Source organism: Bombyx mori, chromosome 18 (assembly GCF_030269925.1).
Source record: "Bombyx mori chromosome 18, ASM3026992v2".
Lineage (NCBI taxonomy): Eukaryota > Metazoa > Arthropoda > Insecta > Lepidoptera > Bombycidae > Bombyx > Bombyx mori.
The window spans coordinates 11,808,439-11,827,056 of record NC_085124.1 but is presented as its reverse complement, the minus strand read 5'-3'; the positions used below and the strand labels follow the sequence as shown (position 1 = coordinate 11,827,056).

Below are 18,618 nucleotides of genomic sequence, written 5' to 3'. Positions count from 1 at the left end.
AACAAATTAATCATGTAATTACACACTAGAGGTCCCGCAGTAGTCGAAATTCGACTATAATTAATTGGAATTGTAAGTTTGTACACTATTATGATTGTATTTCATACTTCTATAATCACAAATTTCGCCAAGACTACACTATAAAAAATATTAACAAAGACAAACAATATTTAATCTCAATTTGACAACAGACGTCAAGAACAAAAGTTTGACAATGAATAATATGCATGCGTGTGTGCGTCAAATACATGGTATGTAGTGTGTGTAATGTTTTCTTTATTGATTTAATGTATCATCTATGCATTATTTAAAAAAAAATAGCATTGTACACTTCTTCTCTATATTCTCTATAAGTGTGGAAAATTTCATACTCCTCCGTCCGCGCAATTTTCGTAAAAAGGGATACAAAGTTTTTGCTTCACGTATTAATATATAGATTACATTTAAATTTTAATAAGATGCGAGTCGGTAATCTGGTTACCGGAAAGAGAATAAGAGTAAGAGATGTCATAAAATATATTCTAAAACTAAAATTTAAATGGGCAGGACATTTACAGAGCTTGGAAGCTAATAAATGAGCTCAAACTGTAATCAATTGAATACCCCTAGAACAAAAGCGTAAACTAGACAAACCACTATTAGAGATGGTGTAATTACATCATAAAGGGGGCGGGAAATCTTTCGTCGAGAACAACAATAAAAAAATAGAGAATTGGAGAACATTTGTCGAGGCTTTTATCGCCAGAGGCGAATCTTGCACCGAAGATAACTATTAACAAACTAACAGTATTCAAAAATAATTTTATTCTGATCACACTAAAAATATAAAACTGTTTATTATTATTGGCGAAGGTTAAAAATAAAAGCTTCATAATTATTGTTATAAATTTTAATAAGGGTGGCGATATTGTCTTTTGTGTGTGTATATTGACTCTGCTATTGTTTATGTAAGACTTGAGGCATCAATCCGATCGATCTTATTGAAGTTGTTTGTCTATTTATTCTTGACCTTTAAGTACCCACATAATATTTTAATATAATACATAGTTAACACAATTTAATGTGAGTTTCCCAAGCACTCCAATACCAGAAATTATTAACGAATAAAAACTTACATTTACACTTAGTATAAATATCAATTAAAATTGTTTTATCCACCAAGTAAAACTATATCACACTATTCATCCTAATCGACAATATTTTAAATGCCATTTTTATTTTATTTTTAAAATCAGATTGTGCACATCGAAATTAAATAAAGTTTTTCGTTCACGTACCTACCATACGTGTGTTATCTATATTTTTAATTTCCCGAGAAAGAATAAAATTAAAATCATATTTTGGATGTACACTTAGAAGTTTTACGAAACATGTTATGTGCCTTAATTCATTAAATAAAAAAAAGAGAGAATAGTTTCAATTCGAAGTAGGTTATATCGACCTGAAAAACTAAGTGACGTGATTAACGTATAAATGTAAATCGCAATTCATTCTCTTCTTGCATTTGTTGGACAAACGATATAAAATGATTTGTTAGTCAATGGAAAGCTCAATAAATCGGGGTTTTGATACTTTGTATTCTATGATTCAGGTATAGGTTAGTCTATATTCAAGCTAAGCGCCCATAAATTACAATAACTTACTTAATCATTATGTGATCGAGAAACTCCGATGGTATATTCATTGTTTGGTGGTAGATATCAAGTTATTTATTCTTTCGACGTTGGAGATTAACAATCAAACCCTGAGACGTGAAATCGAAATCTCAATTGTAATGCATAATGGTTGTTCCGTGCTTAGAACCAAAACGCATAATTGGATCCCCTTAAAAATAGGCAGGGAGGCGGTATCTGCCCGCGTGGACTTGCAATGCGTTCTTCAGGGAATACCATTGGATGATCGCAGTATGCGGGATATACAGCCACCCAATTTGAACCTTAACGAACTTAAGTTAGCTGTATTTATAGTATAACTAGGTGTAGTCGTCCGCTTCGCTGGATTAACATTATTATTTCTCACCCCCACAAAGATTCTCATCATTAACGCCCCCGCAACTGGTGTGTCGGGAGTCCAACACTCATATAAATATTAGCCTATCCATTAAGTACATGTATTTTCTACATAGATACCAAGTTTCAAGTCAATCGGATGGATGGTTCAGTCGTTATAACGGAACATCCGCAAAAACCACTAGATTTATACGTAGAGAGTATAGATATGTATTATAATTTAATAGCCAATCGGAAATATATGTAATTATATGTATTTGTATGTAATTGGTAGGCAGCGGCTTGGCTCTGGCCCTGACATTGCTGACGTCCATGAGCGACGGTAACCACTTACCATCAGATGGCTCGTATGCTCGTCTGCCTGCTAGGGCAATAAAAAAAATGTAACAACTTCTTGTGAGTCCGCAGAGGTAGGTACCCCGCCTATTTCTGCCGTGAACCAATAATGCGTTTCGGTTTGAAGGGTGGGGCAGCCGTTGTAACTATACTGAGAACTTGGAACTTATATCTCGAGATGGGTAGCGCACTTACGTTGTAGATGTCTATGGGCTCCAGTAACCGCTTAACACCAGGCGGGCTGTGAGCTCGTCCACCTATCTAAGCAATAACAAAAAAAAAAACTAACGATTATGCGAATAAATAAAAACATATCTTCGGTCTTCAGTTTTTAAGCAGAATAACAGATCAAGGCTCTTGTGCCGTTGCAGTTTTTTTTTCTACCTGATCTGAGAGCCTTGAGAAGCTATTTCAGCGTAACCTTAACTAATAGGTGAGCTCACGGGGCTCAAACCTGACGACGTTGCTAACACGAACCCTAGCAAGAGCTGTGCTTCGCAGAATCTACCACCGGGTCGGAAACGCGACCCGCTGAGAAGATCCGGCGAGAAACTCAGTGGGCTTTGTCTGTGGGTTAATTTTTGCGTCGAGCCCTTCGTCGCAAGCGACGGGTTCGACGAGAACGATGACCGGTGCTTGAGGTACCTAAAAACACCGTTAGTGGATCGGGAGGATCGGAAATGACGTGTTTGGGGCGACGTCGACTGCTTTCCGTTCTGTCCGCAGTATCGGGAATGTAGTTACCGGCGGCCAGGATGAGAGGGTTCTAGTGTCGTGCCGCTTTATCGAAGTGGGTGCGGTTTATAATAGTCGTTGTGTATTTATGCGAATCAGATGGCGCCAATGCGCGGCGAACGTGGCGGGTCGCCGGCCCGAGGCGTTCGCGCGTCACTGCCGCTGCCCCGCCGGCTCATCAGGCAGATCGCGAGGCACGTCGCCTCCAGCGGCCGCTCGCTCAGGCGCCTCGAGGTCTCCGGGCGGGTCATCGACAACTTCGACGACATCGAGGGCGCTTCCGATGACTCGGACATGGAAACATCGCAACCCGCGTGAGTTTACAGACAACATGACGGGTTTACGACCGCTATTAACCCTTTGACTGCGATGTATGTCACCGGCGCCCTACGCGGCACATCTACGACATAAATGCGCCACTCACTTTGAGATATCAGTTCTAAGGTCTCAGTATAGTTACAACGGCTGCCCTGCCCTTCAAACTGAAACGCATCACTGCTTCACGGCAGAAATAGGCAGGGTGGTGGTACCTACCTGTGCGGACTCACAAGAGGTCCTTCGACCAGTAATATTATGTACTGCAGCACTGAAGTAATTATGTCGATTTCTGGTACTAAGCGTCTGGATTGTCTAAATTTGCCTACTTTTGTTTTTAATATAATAATATCGTCTTCTCGCATTAAAACTGTATAATCATATTTTTAATATTGATCATCTTTGCAACATTCGTTTTTTTTTTTACCAGTTACGTCTTTTAACGTAAGTTAAAATTATGTATTAATTTTGTTAATGGTTGTCAAAAGATAAGTAAATTTAAAAAAAAACTAAAATAAACTACGCTTTTTGCCAGTCTTTATGAGAAAAATACAGGCGATACCAAATGATTCCGCATATTAACTCAATTTCGATTATTTTTAGAAATTGTACACTTTTAATGCGAAAAGACGTTAGACGATATGTGTTCACGGCCGTTATTAACCCTTTGACTGACATATAGGTCACCGGCGCACTGAAGTAACTATGTCGATTTCTGTTACTAAGAGTCTGGAATACCTAACTTTGCCTACTTTTGTTTTTAATATACGTTTTAGTCTTTTAAAGTGTGATGCAGTTGGAACAGCGTCCACAACGGCAAACGTAGGCAAACGATCTAACTCCATACAAATTTGAGTTAACTTTTACGCTATCGAGAGCGTTAACAAACTAGAAATAAGCACACTGAAATCGAAATAATTACTTAATACTTCAGTGCGCCACGTAGGTAACCGGTGACCTACTAATGGCAGTCAAAGGGTTAATAGACTGGATGTGCAACCTTCAAACGTGTTATGTTTACTTCATTTCTGTGTACTTGATTCTCGAATTACACCATCTATACTAATATTATAAAGCTGAAGAGTTTGTTTGTTTGAACGCGCTAATCTCAGGAACTACTAGTCCGATTTGAAAAATTCTTTCAGTGTTAGATAACCCATTTATTGAGGAAGGCTATAGGCTTATTTTATTTTATTTTTTATTTTATTTATTTATAACATCACGGTAAGGCCAATACAAATGGAGCACCAATAAATAATGTTTCAAAATAGGGGTTTAAATAGCTCGGCTATATAACATCACAGTAAGGCCAATACAAGTGGAGCACCAATAAAGAATATTTCAAAAATAGGGGTTTAAATCTTAACATTCTATAATTCAAAAATATTATCACTTTCTACGTAAATGAAGGGGGGTAAAATTTAGCGTTATGCCAAAGTAACTAATTTCCACGCGGACGGAGTCGCGGCTAAAACCAAGTTACTTAATATGCTGTATCAACAAATAACCTAGCGTTTATTTATATACCTGTTCACAGCGTGTAATTACGAATCGTTATTTTACGAGATAAATACATCATGTGTTATAACGGAAGCAATTAAAAAAAGAAAAAACAGTCCCTTTATTTGCCATTCACTTCAATTACAATTGGTTGACATTTGGAAACATCGATAAAGTAACTTTTGACTCGGACACGGCAGTGATAGGTGTTGTGTAATAAACACATCGCGTTACGAAAGGTAGGAATGATAAATACATGTATCATTTACTTCGATAATAGTCGTCGAATGTTTCGACTACGCTAGCAATACTGGCATATTACACAGCAGTTTCTTAATCAACGTTTTATTGTTTTATCAACCGAGCAACTGTATTATTATTATCGAGCAATACGTTTTTACCCACTAACCTAGCGAAATGTATTTACTTATAATATACTGCACGCTATCTGTTTTACTTGAAGTTGTCGTTGATTGATGAACGTGCGTAACCATACGCGAAATGTACTACTGTTCTTTTAGATAAAGAAATAATCCTTTCAATGTATCGACCTGATTTTGGATTCACCTCGAAACATATCGTCTCCGTTACATAAAATCTTTTATCGCTATTATGGACCACAGTTACATGGCCACGTTTGTCTGTGATTATTTTGGAGTATAATAATATCTTAAAATAAAGATTTCAATTGTTTTAATGTGTATTTGTTGCTATTTTATTTTATTGCTCTGTTATAATGTGCGATAGTCAGGAACGAGGCTGACCTGATTTCACTAATAATTGATTTGCGATCAGTATACAAGCGCCACTTGTCGACCGTTAATTATATTTAAAACCCTACTGAGTTTCTCGCCAGATCTTCTCGGTGAGTCGCGTTTCCGATCCGGTGGTAGATTCTGCGAAGCACTGCTCTTGCTAGGGCCAGTGTTAGCAACACTCTCGGGTTGAGCACCGTGAGCTCGCCTACACATCAAGAAGCTGTAATAGCCTCTCTAGCCTATCAGCATAGGTGGGAAAATAAGTTAATTATAATACCCACGAAACTTTCCCTAAAGTGCCAAAAACAACTATATAAATCATTTGAAACTACATATTTTTGCATTGTTCGGTACCCGTGCACTTAAAAATTTGTTTTAAATTAGAGATGCTAAGAATCGGGAACAGTACACACGTGATAACGATAAGGAATCTAGAGCGATGTTTAAGATTTTGTTTTTGTTTTAGAAAATGTAATAGAGACTGCTCATTACGTTATTATTATTACTTTAACTGATATTAATAACGCAATCTCATTATACGTGATACAACTGAACTATAGATGCATTAAGCTGTTTTCAGACTACGCTATAGTATAGTGCCATATAGCAATAGCATAGTAAGTCGTATACAAAGCCAATAATATATAGTACAATAGGTACAGTGTGAACGTGTCTATAACAATGTATGGTGCGCGATATTGTTGTGCTATGAGTTAAATACTATATGCTATTATATTATGGCGTAGTCTGAAAGCAGCTTTATGGTCGATTGCTTGGATTAAAATTAAATGTTACCGGTACAGCCCCGTTAATTCGTACTGTTACGAATTAAATTTTTATTTAAGTCTAGGAATGTTTTAGCCAAAAATTGGCCAATCATTCAAGTTATTTTTTAATATTATGATTTTATAAATTGATAAACGGCTTTGATAAATTATACCGGCACTAGAGTACCAAACAGTGGCCATGACTTTTTTAGGGGTTAGTTTTGGCTTGGGGCATTGCTTAGGTGCTGAACTAGGATCTAAACAACACGATGACCGCTTATGATTATCGAAAATCCATTTTTCAGCGCCAGACAATACGGTTCAAATTCGCTTCGTTTCTGTGTCTGTTAAGCAAGGCTATGCATACCATAACGCGATCGTTCAGTTCGTGAGGCACCAAATGGACCAATATTGTTTTGATGCTATTGTTAAAAGCTTCTTTTCTATATTCTATATTATCTATACTTCTGGCTATATATTTAATGTTCTATGTAAACGGTATATATCTGTTTATTGTATGTATTATATATTTTCTATAATAATGTATTGTCTTTAGTACACCGCAACATACCTGCTATATTTTTATTTTTTCTATAATTTCTGTAAATTAAACGGTTGTCTGGAATGTCGGGATGTATTTGCTTTTTTACTGTTTTTTGAATGTACCTAAATTGTGTTTTGGTGTGCAATAAAGTATATTCTTCTTATCTCTTTCTCTTCTTTTAAATAGAGATAGTTATCAACAGCTTCACTTTAGTCTTTAATTCGTCGTTGTTGACTTTACGGGCGACCACGGAACTCAGTTTTTAGATAAAAAAATTCCATGTAGGAAGCTTTCAAACCAATAACGAGTCGTCCGTTCCTATATGAGTATAGTGTTCCCTATATACCTACACGTCATTATCGTTGTGAGCCGTTTATGTGGTATTGCCACCGCGATCGGGACTCGTGTTTTTATCGTGTCCATATTAACGGAAAAGATGCAAATGTACTGAAAACAAAACACTGATCAGTAAACAAACGACTGAATTTGAAAATAGAGCTTCACATTCTTAAATTAAAATTCATATGTTTTTCGAATTTATTGCCAGCCATACAGAAATTACATTTCAAATGGCCAGTATTATAAAACGGTAACTTCATACTTTCAAAGACCTACGAACCGTTGTAGTGGGTTAGTGAGAGCCGTAATGCCAGCCGCGATTTCAGGCTAAGCCGTTCCGCTTGAGGGGAATTCAGGGATTAACGAAGACGCGAGTACTAAAGTACATATCCTAATAGATATATGTCCTATTCCATACTTAATATAAAAGACAATAGATAATAGATAGATAACAACGGATGTTATGATACTAAAAAAATTACTTTTGGCCGTCCATTTTAACTAGCGTAACTTTGAAGACGTCTTCATATTGAAAGCTAAAATTATTAGTGACTAGCGGCCAGCCCCGGCTCCGCTCGGGTCTTTAAAAAAATTTCAACGTTATTGACGTTGTTTTATGTTTTTAAATAAAAGAACACTTATTGCGGCATAACTATAATAGTTAGACATATGCTGTCGCGATACTTTTTGTAAATAATAATGTGTTCTGCAAAGTCGTACATTATTTTATTCTTTCATCAATAGTTTTCGCAGGGCACGCAATGTAAAGAATATTTTAGGTAATTTTTTTACAACGTGGGTTACATTATTGGAATTTTAGTAAGGATCCCTAATTTTTTCCAAAAAATATTATAGCATAAGTCACTCGAGAATAGTGTAGCTTCCAAACAGTGAAAGAATTTTTCAAATCGGTTCAGTAGTTTCGGAGCATATTCAATACAAACAAACAAACAAATCTTTCCTCTTTATAATATTAGTATAGATTAGTATAGATATCCACATTTTCCGAGCACACTCAATGTCAAGTGAAGTACGCGGCGATTATTACATAATGCTCTAGTCATTAAACGGGTTTAACCAAGTTTAACGCCACTCGTCCGGTAACCGGGCAAGCAGAAATGTATGTGATGCCGGCTGTACATGCTCGTATCGTTTTCTCATGTGCCTCTGGTCTGCTCTAGTCGCGTAAAGGCTCGACACGAGACCACACCGTCAACATGTGGCGATAGCCCTCATGCAAAGCAAGATATTTGACAGATGTTTGAATCTCGCTTAACACATTTTCAAGATAAGCTCATTCGGACCGTCGGTCTACCGAGCAATATCACCCGCTCGCCCGAAGATCTTCCCTTTGTCGTTAAACATCTCACATACACACTCGTATTCATTGAACTTCGTAAGTTCGTATGCCCGTTGCGATGGACCTAGAAGAAACTGACGCAGTTCGCGGACAACTAAACGAACGTTTGTGTACAGGCGCGCTCTCGTTTTCTTCACGAGACTCCCCGAGAACCTTTGACTCGAGCGTAAAAAACCGATACGCTTCCGAGACCGAACTAAGCCACGTGACGAGACGAGGGTGCCAAATCAAATCAAATAAAAATAAAAATTATTCAACATAAATGAAGGTACATACTTGTTGAACGTCAAAAGAACTACCGCCAATTCACAAAAACTAGCCTCCGTCCTGAGAAGAATTGGCAAGAAACTCGGCGGGCATGTCTTTTTTTTTTAATATTCATTCTTACAATCAGTATTATAACGTGTACATACGCATCCTCGGCCTGCCTCGTGGTGTCTCGACTAGCATGTACATCCAGCGTGATGTTTTTCGGCTGACCGACAACACCACAACGATATCTCGGAAACTTCCCGGTTCTCGTCCATGCGGCATTATCGCGCGTGGTATAGTTGCGGTCATTCAATGTGCACCGTCGCTGGGCAGAATGTTAAAACGTATTGTCAAATTTTTTACTATATTAGTGGAGAGCATTGCTGGAAACTCATCATGGGCAGAGTAAGAAAGAGACAACGCGCAGTTAACTCGATTGTCTCTTTCTAGAGCACGAGATACACGAGCAAATGTGCCTTCAGAAAGACTTACGTACCACACTCGCTACAAACGTATTGTTATAGATATAAATGTTATTTTTCTTCTTGCCGTCACGTAGGGTCAGCGCAGCATGTCTTCTTTTTCCATTCAGGCCTATCATAAGTCATCTGTCTCACATCCTCACGAATATCCTCTTTCCCAAAGTCCATCCCAGTCTTTTTAACACGGCCCATCCTCATATTACCGTCCACTTTCATACCTAGGGTCTTTTGGGCCACATAATCATCCTCTCTGCGCATTACATGCCCATACCACTATAACCTTCCGCTCTTTATTTTCTCCGTTACTACTTTCAGACTCCACCTTGTATACCCATTTCTTATATTAAATGTATTGTTATATTTCTAAACTGTATTGTAATAGGGTTGCATGTGGAGGGAATGCCGGTAACTTGCCTCCAGCGGACAACGACGACGATCTCACCAGCCTCAGCTGGCTACAAGACAAGAACCTTCTCAGAGGTAACAAGATTCGGTTCATTTTCCCTACAAAAAAAATCTAAATAAACCAATACTATACTGTTTTTAATGAGATCAATATCTTCTTTCATAGTTGGCAACACAGTATCACAATTATATATCTTTTCTTTTCTAAAGTTACCATATCTGTCTTATGTTTATAGACTTATAGATGAGCTAATCGCTGTACTAGCGTTAAATGAGTACCGGAGCCCATAGACTTCACGATGTGATTGACCTCACATTGAGACATTTAGTCGAAGTCTTACTAGGCTTCAAACTATTTGAACACAAGTAACAAAATACTTCTTAGAAAAAGAGGCGTGGCCATCACCGTTCCAAAGTACCTCGCACTTCTATTGACCGATATTTAGCAAATACTTCACCTCATGAATTATACTCGAAACACACGCAAGACGTGCCCTGCTAAGCTAACCCTCTCATGGATTAAAATAAAAGTTCGCGATTTGTAGACGACCAAAACAATGGAAGTTGGATCACGACGGGCGAATTAATCGATCGAAGAAAAATCGCAAAAAAATATTGTGCACTCACTCGATATAAATCGTATTCGATCGTATTTTTCCATCGATTCCGTACATTCGATTATTTAAACATCTCAGCCTTGGAAATCACTAGATAATCTAATCTTGATATGAAACGAAAAAAAAAGCTTAAGGTCACAAATCAGTAACTTTGAAACGTCTCTTCGTGTTCTTATAATTTATATTACGAAATTGTTATACAGTACAGATCTAATGTAATTAAACTTTTGAATGTAAACATAATGCGTAAAAACTATGTTACAGGTATAAACTTAACAAAAAGCGACATTGAAGACACGAAAACGATGGGCAGTCAAATCATTCTAAAGGTAAATAAATAATAAATAAAAATTAGGTAGGACCTCTTGTGAGTCCGCGCGGGTAGGTACCACCACCCTCCCTATTTCTGCCGTGAAGCAGTAATGCGTTTCGGTTTGAAGGGTGGGGCAGCCGTTGTAACTATACTGAGACCTTAGAACTTATATCTCAAGGTGGGTGGCGCATTTACGTCGTAGATGTCTATGGGCTCCAGTAACCACTTAACACCAGGTGGGTTTTGAGCTTGTCCATCCAACTAAGCAAGAAATTTTTTTTTGTGAAGCATCGAAATTATTACTATTCCCCGGTTTTATGCTCTAGTTGGCTTTCTTGTGTGTATTTAAATTGTGTTGTTACTCGATTGAGTACCTACTACATTGATTTGTTGAAACTCACGAGGATAAGTTGAATGAAATTGCTTTGCAGGTTTAAGGTCCAAAATATTGACAAATCGTTGTTTCTTACACGCAAATTCTCTTAACCTAAAACAATGCGATGCGCTTTCAATCAATTATAAAAATATTTCTACTTACTTACCTAAGATTTGGATTTATTATTAATTCTATTACTAATAAAACGCGTGATTTTTTTATACGTGTAAATAATTAGACTTCATTAAAAAACAGTCGAATGTTTTTTTGTATATGTAACGGACCACTTTTAATCATGCCATATGACGTCAATTCGTGAATACACTGATAGGCAGACTCACAAGATATCATAGACAATAAATATTTCAAGGTGTGTGGCGCATTTACGATGTAGATGTCTATGGGCTCCAGTAACCACTTAACACCAGGTGGGTTGTGAGCTCGTCCACACATCTAAGCAAAAAAAAAAAAAAAATACAAAGAGTCCTCCGTGACCACGAAAACTGTAAATTATTCGAAACGTTGAAAATAATTGAAGGACAATAATAATATAAAAGGCATTAAACATTAAACCGTAAAAAGTAGTTTGAATTGTACATACGACTCGCGAAAATCGAAGAGAATACAATAAATATGTATATAGTTGTATAAAATTAGTAAGTCAATTATTCGATCGTACCTATATAGACCGCACGTCCATATGTCGTTAAACATTCCTTTTAAATACCTTATTCTCTGAAAAAATCCTGCTATGATGCTAATGTTGGTAAACAGAGCCGTCGTAGCCCACTGAGTTTCTCGCCGGATCTTCTCTGTGGGTCGCGTTCCGAGCCGGTGATAGATTCTGCGAAGCACTGCTCTTGCTAGGGCCAGTGTTAGCAACACTCCCGGTTTGAGCCCCGTGAGCTCTCAAGGCTATCAGCATAGGTAGGGGAAAAAAAGAGCTCATTTCTCATTTCTGCCGCGAACTACCGAAATACCGCAAGAGAATTGAGATAATTCAAGAAGTAAAAAAAAGTCTCGACGCAAAATAAATTCAAATAAATTGAGGAATCAGTGTAGTGAAATTAGTGGCTCGACTCGAGTTTTGTAATCGTGTCAGGGGCCATGGTGTTCAATTGACGACGTTCACGCCGAAAAGCTACGCGAGACGGTTCTAGTCTTTAATATACGGAACTCTATGCGTATAAATACAGAGATTGCTTTCGCTTAGCAATTGGGCAATTGGGCATGACAAAAAGTGTTAGCCAAAAAAAAACTTTAACGTGAAATTTACCTCAGGCGTTGAGACATGGTTGGCGGACATGCGTTTTTTTTTTTGTTAGTATTTACTTCAGTCGTTATATTTGTTTTATAATTTAACAAAGAGCCCTCTAAATTTGTTTTGTCAAATAGATATAAGATACTAGCTGACCCGGCAGACTTCGTAGTGCCTCAATCGATAAATAAAAAACCTAAACTTTTGTATAAAATAAATTTAAAAGAAACAAAAGAAATCCGTCCGACGGGGGACACATCAATTTTGATTTTGTTATTTTTATTTAATTCCGAGAATTTTCATATTTATCTACCTTTTAAACCTTCTCTGGACTTCCACAAATAATTCAAGACCAAAATTAGCCAAATCGGTCCGGCCGTTCTCGAGTTTTAGCGAGACTAACGAACAGCAATTCATTTATATATATATATATATATATTTGTTGAATAGATTCGCTAACTATTGTGACATGAATCAAAACACAGACGAAAGTTTATTCAAGATTTTTATTAGGTTTAATAAGGTATAATTAACAAACAGATTTCTATATAGCACAGGTGTGATGCGAACCAATGATGGCGTGCGACTAAAATATGCACCTAGTAACAATTTTAACTAAACAAATTATGCAAGCACAGCTCACGGTCTTCGCCTATCTTTAACACTTACAAAAGTACTAATTCATAGTTAATATACGTTCGGTGAAGCTAGCATAACCTTTCGAGAGTACTAGCAATAGATAAACAAAAAAAAATACAAATATTCATTCACTTCATTTCGTTCTCTAGCTAAGATAAACTACCGTGTCGTGAGCAACGGAAGCGCATACTAGGCAATAATGAATATCCAGAATTGAAATCCTAAATTTTTTTAGAAAAAAAAAACTCGTCTATGGTATTTTATACATTTAAGCCCTTTGCCTACTCATCTTTGACCTATGACCCGAATCGACCTTATTCAACGTGACTTAATGGATATTGTAATAATATTGAACCACATTTTACGTGTAGCACACCATAATCTATCCGGGTACTTTTACGATGCACGGATACATTTTATAATAGTGTAAGTTTTAATGTATATTTACACAGCTGTGTAGTGGCTTCGACCAATTAAAGTCATTTGACTTGTACACCCACAGACACAGCCCACTCGTTGGATCTTCTCAGTGGGTCGCAGTTCCGATCCGGTGGTAGATTCTGCGAAGCACTGCTCTTGCTAGGGCTAGTGTTAGCATCGTCGTTAGGTTAGAGCCCTGTGAGCTCACTTACTCGTTCGGTGAATCTAGCATGCCCCCTCGAGGTGAGTAGAATAGATAGGAAAAGAAAACTTGTACCTTACGTCGGAAGGACACATTGCACTACTGTATTCTCTCTTTGAACTCGTCGCTTGTGACGAAGGGCTCGGCAAGTAAATTAACCCACAGGCACAACCCACTGAGATTCTCGCCGGATCTTTTGAGTGGGTCGCGTTCCGATCCGGTGATAGATTATGATAGTGCCCTTGCTAGGGTTAGTGTAAGCAACGTCGTCAGGTTAGAGCCCCGTGAGCTCATCTACTAATCCTGCGAATCTAGTATGACCCCTAGAGGCTAATATAATAGGTAGAAGAAACTAATTTATTAACTCACGAACGCAATTTCTCATGATTTTTGAAAAGATAACGTTTTTGTTTGTTTTCCAGTTTTCTTTTTTTAATAAGCTTTATTTCCTCGACAGACAGAATCGAAAACTCCGCCGCCCGTAGTTCGGCCCCCCTCGCCCCCGCGTACTCCGGTAAAGGCTCCCCCCTCGCCCCCGGCGGTCACGCACACGAAGCCCCCGTATTCGTTCTCGTGCCTCATATTCATGGCGATCGAGGCGGCGCCCGCGCGGGCCCTGCCCGTCAAGGAGATCTACGCGTGGATCATCAAGCACTTCCCGTACTTCAAGCACGCTCCTCAGGGTTGGAAGAACAGCGTGCGACACAATTTGTCGCTGAATAAATGTTTCCACAAGGTCAGTAGTAGTAGCAAGGTTAACATTGTAATCGAGGATTGAAAGCCTATTTGTTTTAACACGTTGACTGCCATGTAGATCGCTAGTGTCCTACGCGGCGCACTGAAGTAATTTCACTTTGAGAAGTCGGCACGACATGAGAACCCTCTTGTCGTGGCCGCTGGAAATTACATACCCGATCCTGTAGACCGAATGGTAAACAGTCGACGTCGTCCAAAGCACGTCATTACGGATCCTCCCGATCCATTAACGGTGCTTTCAGGCACCACAAGCACCGATCACCGTACTCGTCGAACCCGTCGCTTGCGACGAAGGGCTCGACGAGCGAATTAACACATAGACACAGCACACTGAGTTTCTCGTCGGATCTTCTTAGTGGGTCGCGTTTCCGATCCGGTGGTAGATTCTGCGAAGCACTGCTCTTGCTAGGGCCAATGTTAGCAACACTCCGGTTTGAGCCCCATGCGCTCACCTACATGTTAGGGCTATATAAATAGTCTATAAAATGATCTCTCAAGGCTATCAGCATCGGTAGAAAAAAGAAGAAAAAGTAATTATTTTGATTTCTCTCTTCGATTTTCTTACTAAGGCGCCGAAATATATAGTGGGCCCTGGGAAAGTCGAATCAGGAGATAATGAGAATAAATCTATTTCTAAGAGACCTAAAAGACTAAAACATACATTAACATACAAAACAAGGCAAAGTTAGGCAATCCTTGGTAACAGAAATTGTAATGATTACTTCAGTGCGCCGCGTAGGGCCCCGGTGACTTTCGTGGCAGTCAACGTGTTAAGCGAACCATTTAAAACTTAAAATTTGAAAAAGATATCTTAACAAAAAACATCTTCAGCTATAATAACCGGCAAACTTCTTGAGCATTTGTTGACGTAGTGGGGGTAAGTTTGCGCATGGTACACTCACGTGCAAAAACATTACTTACTCTGCGTCATAATGCTATTAAATTATTAAAATCAACATATGTATTTATTTATATATTTATTAGAACATCCACAAAACATATAGGTTAATAATTGTAATAATTTAATCTTGGGGTAAAATAGATATTCCTTCTATTAAGTCAAAACTAGAGCTGTTGCCAGGTCTTGGTTCAGTTGAAGCGAAGCTGGTATTTGTAATTTTTTTTTCGTTATCATAATCTCGACCATCATCATCATCACTGTTTTCATCACCCGAGTCGCTATCATCGTGATGAGTCGACATAGGGCTCATCGGCGTAGATTACAACTCGGTCGATTCGGTCTTCTTTTTTGTCTATAATTAATTATTTTTTGAAGATATTCGATTCGTAGTAATCGAATGTTACTTTTTTCATTTACCAGCTTCCGATTATTTTCTGTTCTTTTTTTCCATCTGAAGCCTAGCTCTTTCATAATTCGTCGTAAGCTTCATTCCGAGCCATTAAGATTTATATCTTCTTTAAATTTTTCGAAGCCTTTCTACGGTACGGAGTTTCGCTGCTTGTTATGTAGTTATTATGATTACATCTTTTTATTACAGATTGAACGAAACTATCCATTCCGGTAACTTTCTTCTTCCCTGATCTTTTCTTACCCGGAGTCCAAAACACGGCGAGCAAGCCAGAGCCTTTAGCTTCGTTAATAATGCACCTAACAGTACTCACTGATGTTTTTGTTGCTTCCGAAGTCTGTTTTAATTTTTCCATATCATTCTTCCCCTGTTTTATAATGAAGCAATATACGTCGTACACAAATTTTCTACCCTTTCTTTTAAGTACTACACCAGTTTGTCACGGCATATTGTATGTTTTATAAAAAGTCAACAAACACTCAACAAATAGCAATGGCAACAAAGTCCACAAGCAGTTATAACAAATAACTTAACGATTAATAACGATAGACTTTCCACTGTACGCAAGCGTACTTTTGGGAGCAAGCGGAATGAGGGCGCGGTGCGGGACGCAAGGTTCGACTGATCTACCAATAACGCGCTCGATACGATTTCCCCTGCCGTCGCGCCTCACCCTCACCACCAAAGTGATCTAAAATTCGGTTCTGCGCAGTCAAGGTCATTTGCTCAAGAAGTTTGCCGATTACTATACCTGTTTCAATGGAGTAAACTTAATTGGAGTTCAACTAAAAACATCGAAATGTTGATGCTAATACCAATTAAAACGCGCCTTTAATTACGAAGATAAACGTCGCTTAAATGTAATAAATAGCCTTTCACCCACGATATATTTTTGATATTGGATACTTTTCCTTTCAGAAATACATTCCATCGACTAATGGTTTTCTCGAAGATACGCCATGAAGTATTTTTTTGTATACATAAAAGAAATGTTTTTTTTATATTGTTACGGATTAGTAAATAATTGCATTGAACGCTACCACTCCGTTAATGAGTCGTTCATAAATTGCATTACGCATTTTTTTCTTTTATTTTTTTTGTATATTAAAAATGCTGCTATAAATTTTAACATTATGTCGATATTCTATTTGCTAGTTTAAAGTCCAGTGATCGTCAAAGTCTATCATTAATTGGAAATTAAATATACAACTTTTTTGAATGAATTTTTATATGCAAACTCTTCGATTATCAGTCAACAGCGCGTCGTACCGTAAGACTTAAGATTAAGACTCGCATTGATTGAAATTTTTTTGCCTTTATGTCAAATTATATTTTGTAATAAATATATGCGATCGATATCATTACTTATTTGGTCACAACACTACAACTATCGAATTAAAACTCATCGAGAAAATAAAGAAATGTAAATAGTAGGTATAATTACATGATAATTTCTGCAAAATCCCAATGCAAATACTCCGTCTTAATGTTTTAACTAAGTATTAAATAAAATATTATTCAGGTGGCAGCAGCGCCGGGTCTCGGGAAAGGATCGTTGTGGACGGTCGACCCCCAGCACCGCGCTTCTTTAATACAGGTCTGTCGATAATATATCTCTATTTCCTACATATTAAGTATGGATACCTCAAACAAATTATGAAGATTAACTTCATCGGTTGGTACTGACACGCGGTTCGTTTTCCGCAAAATTATAATGTGTGTAATTACTGGTGGTAAGAGCTCTTGTGAGTCCGCGCGGGTAGGTACCACCACTCCGCCTATTTCTGCCGTGAAGCAGTAATGCGTTTCGGTTTGAAGGGTAGGGCAGCTGTTGCAACTATACCAAGACCTTAGAACTCATGGGTGGGTGGCGGCACTTGCGTTGTAGATGTCTATGGGCTCCAGTAACCGATTAACACCAGATGGTACGTACCCGTGCGGACTCACAAGAGATCCTAAACACCAGTCAAAAAAAAACATTTTTTTTTATTTTTATAACGCCATCTATTGTTAGATTAATTTAAGCTTTAACACAAAAGCATGTGGATTGATTTTTGTATGTCTCTGGTTTCCCCCCGACAGGCGTTCGGTCGTCAGCCGGCTCCGACCCCGGCGGGCGCGGCCGAGCCGAGCGGCGGCAAGAACTCGCCGGACCCGACGCTGTTCCCGTACCTGGCGCGGCGGCTGGCGGCGGAGCCCGGGGCCGACGAGTACCTGGCCGCCGCCACCGTGCTCGCCATGAAGTACGGACCCTCGGTACTCGAACAGGTAACTCTAAACGCGCCTTTGTATTTTTAATACGCTCTTATTAGATTCAGACGTATCTATGTATGTGTGTATGTAACGGAATCTTTGAAAATTTTTACTGGTGGTAGGACCTCTTGTGAGTCCGCGCGGGTAGGTACCACTGACCTGCCTATTTCTGCCGTGAAGCATTAATGCGTTTTAATTACTGAGACCTTAGAACTTATATATCAAGGTAGGTGGTGCATTTACGTGGTAGATGTCTATGGGCTCCAGTAACCACTTAACACCAGGTGGGCAGTGAGCTCGTACACCGATATAAGCAATAAAAAAAACCTGATTTTGACCCCCTTAAAAACGTCGGATTAACTCGAAATTAGACATACTTATTAAGGACCGATGACAATGCAGTATTAAAAAAAAAATTGAAAAAATTTAAATTCAACTAAAAAATGAAAAATAAATTATAGTTTAAAAAAAAACTAACAAAATACGCTTTTATAAAAAATCCACCTAAAAAATAGAAAATAAATTTGAATTAAAAATAGTCTAAAAAAAATGATTTTATTGTAAAAATTTAAATGTAATGTAATTTAAATGTAATAATAAAAAATGTTAAAATTTATTTTCTATTTTTAGTTGGATTTTCTATAAAAACGTGTTTTTTTAGTTTTTTTAAAC

General features: G+C 38.1%; 1 protein-coding gene across 1 annotated transcript in view; it reads left to right on the top strand.

Annotated features, from left to right (window-relative positions):
• Positions 1-18,618, top strand: part of LOC101739133 (forkhead box protein N3) — a 30,351-nt gene that overhangs the window by 4,852 nt on the left and 6,881 nt on the right. The window contains exons 2-7 of the mRNA XM_004928387.5: positions 3,180-3,394; positions 9,780-9,877; positions 10,684-10,748; positions 14,085-14,363; positions 17,216-17,290; positions 17,776-17,961. Of these exons, the coding sequence (XP_004928444.1) occupies positions 3,180-3,394; positions 9,780-9,877; positions 10,684-10,748; positions 14,085-14,363; positions 17,216-17,290; positions 17,776-17,961 (918 nt within the window). The remainder of the gene's footprint in view (positions 1-3,179; positions 3,395-9,779; positions 9,878-10,683; positions 10,749-14,084; positions 14,364-17,215; positions 17,291-17,775; positions 17,962-18,618) is intronic.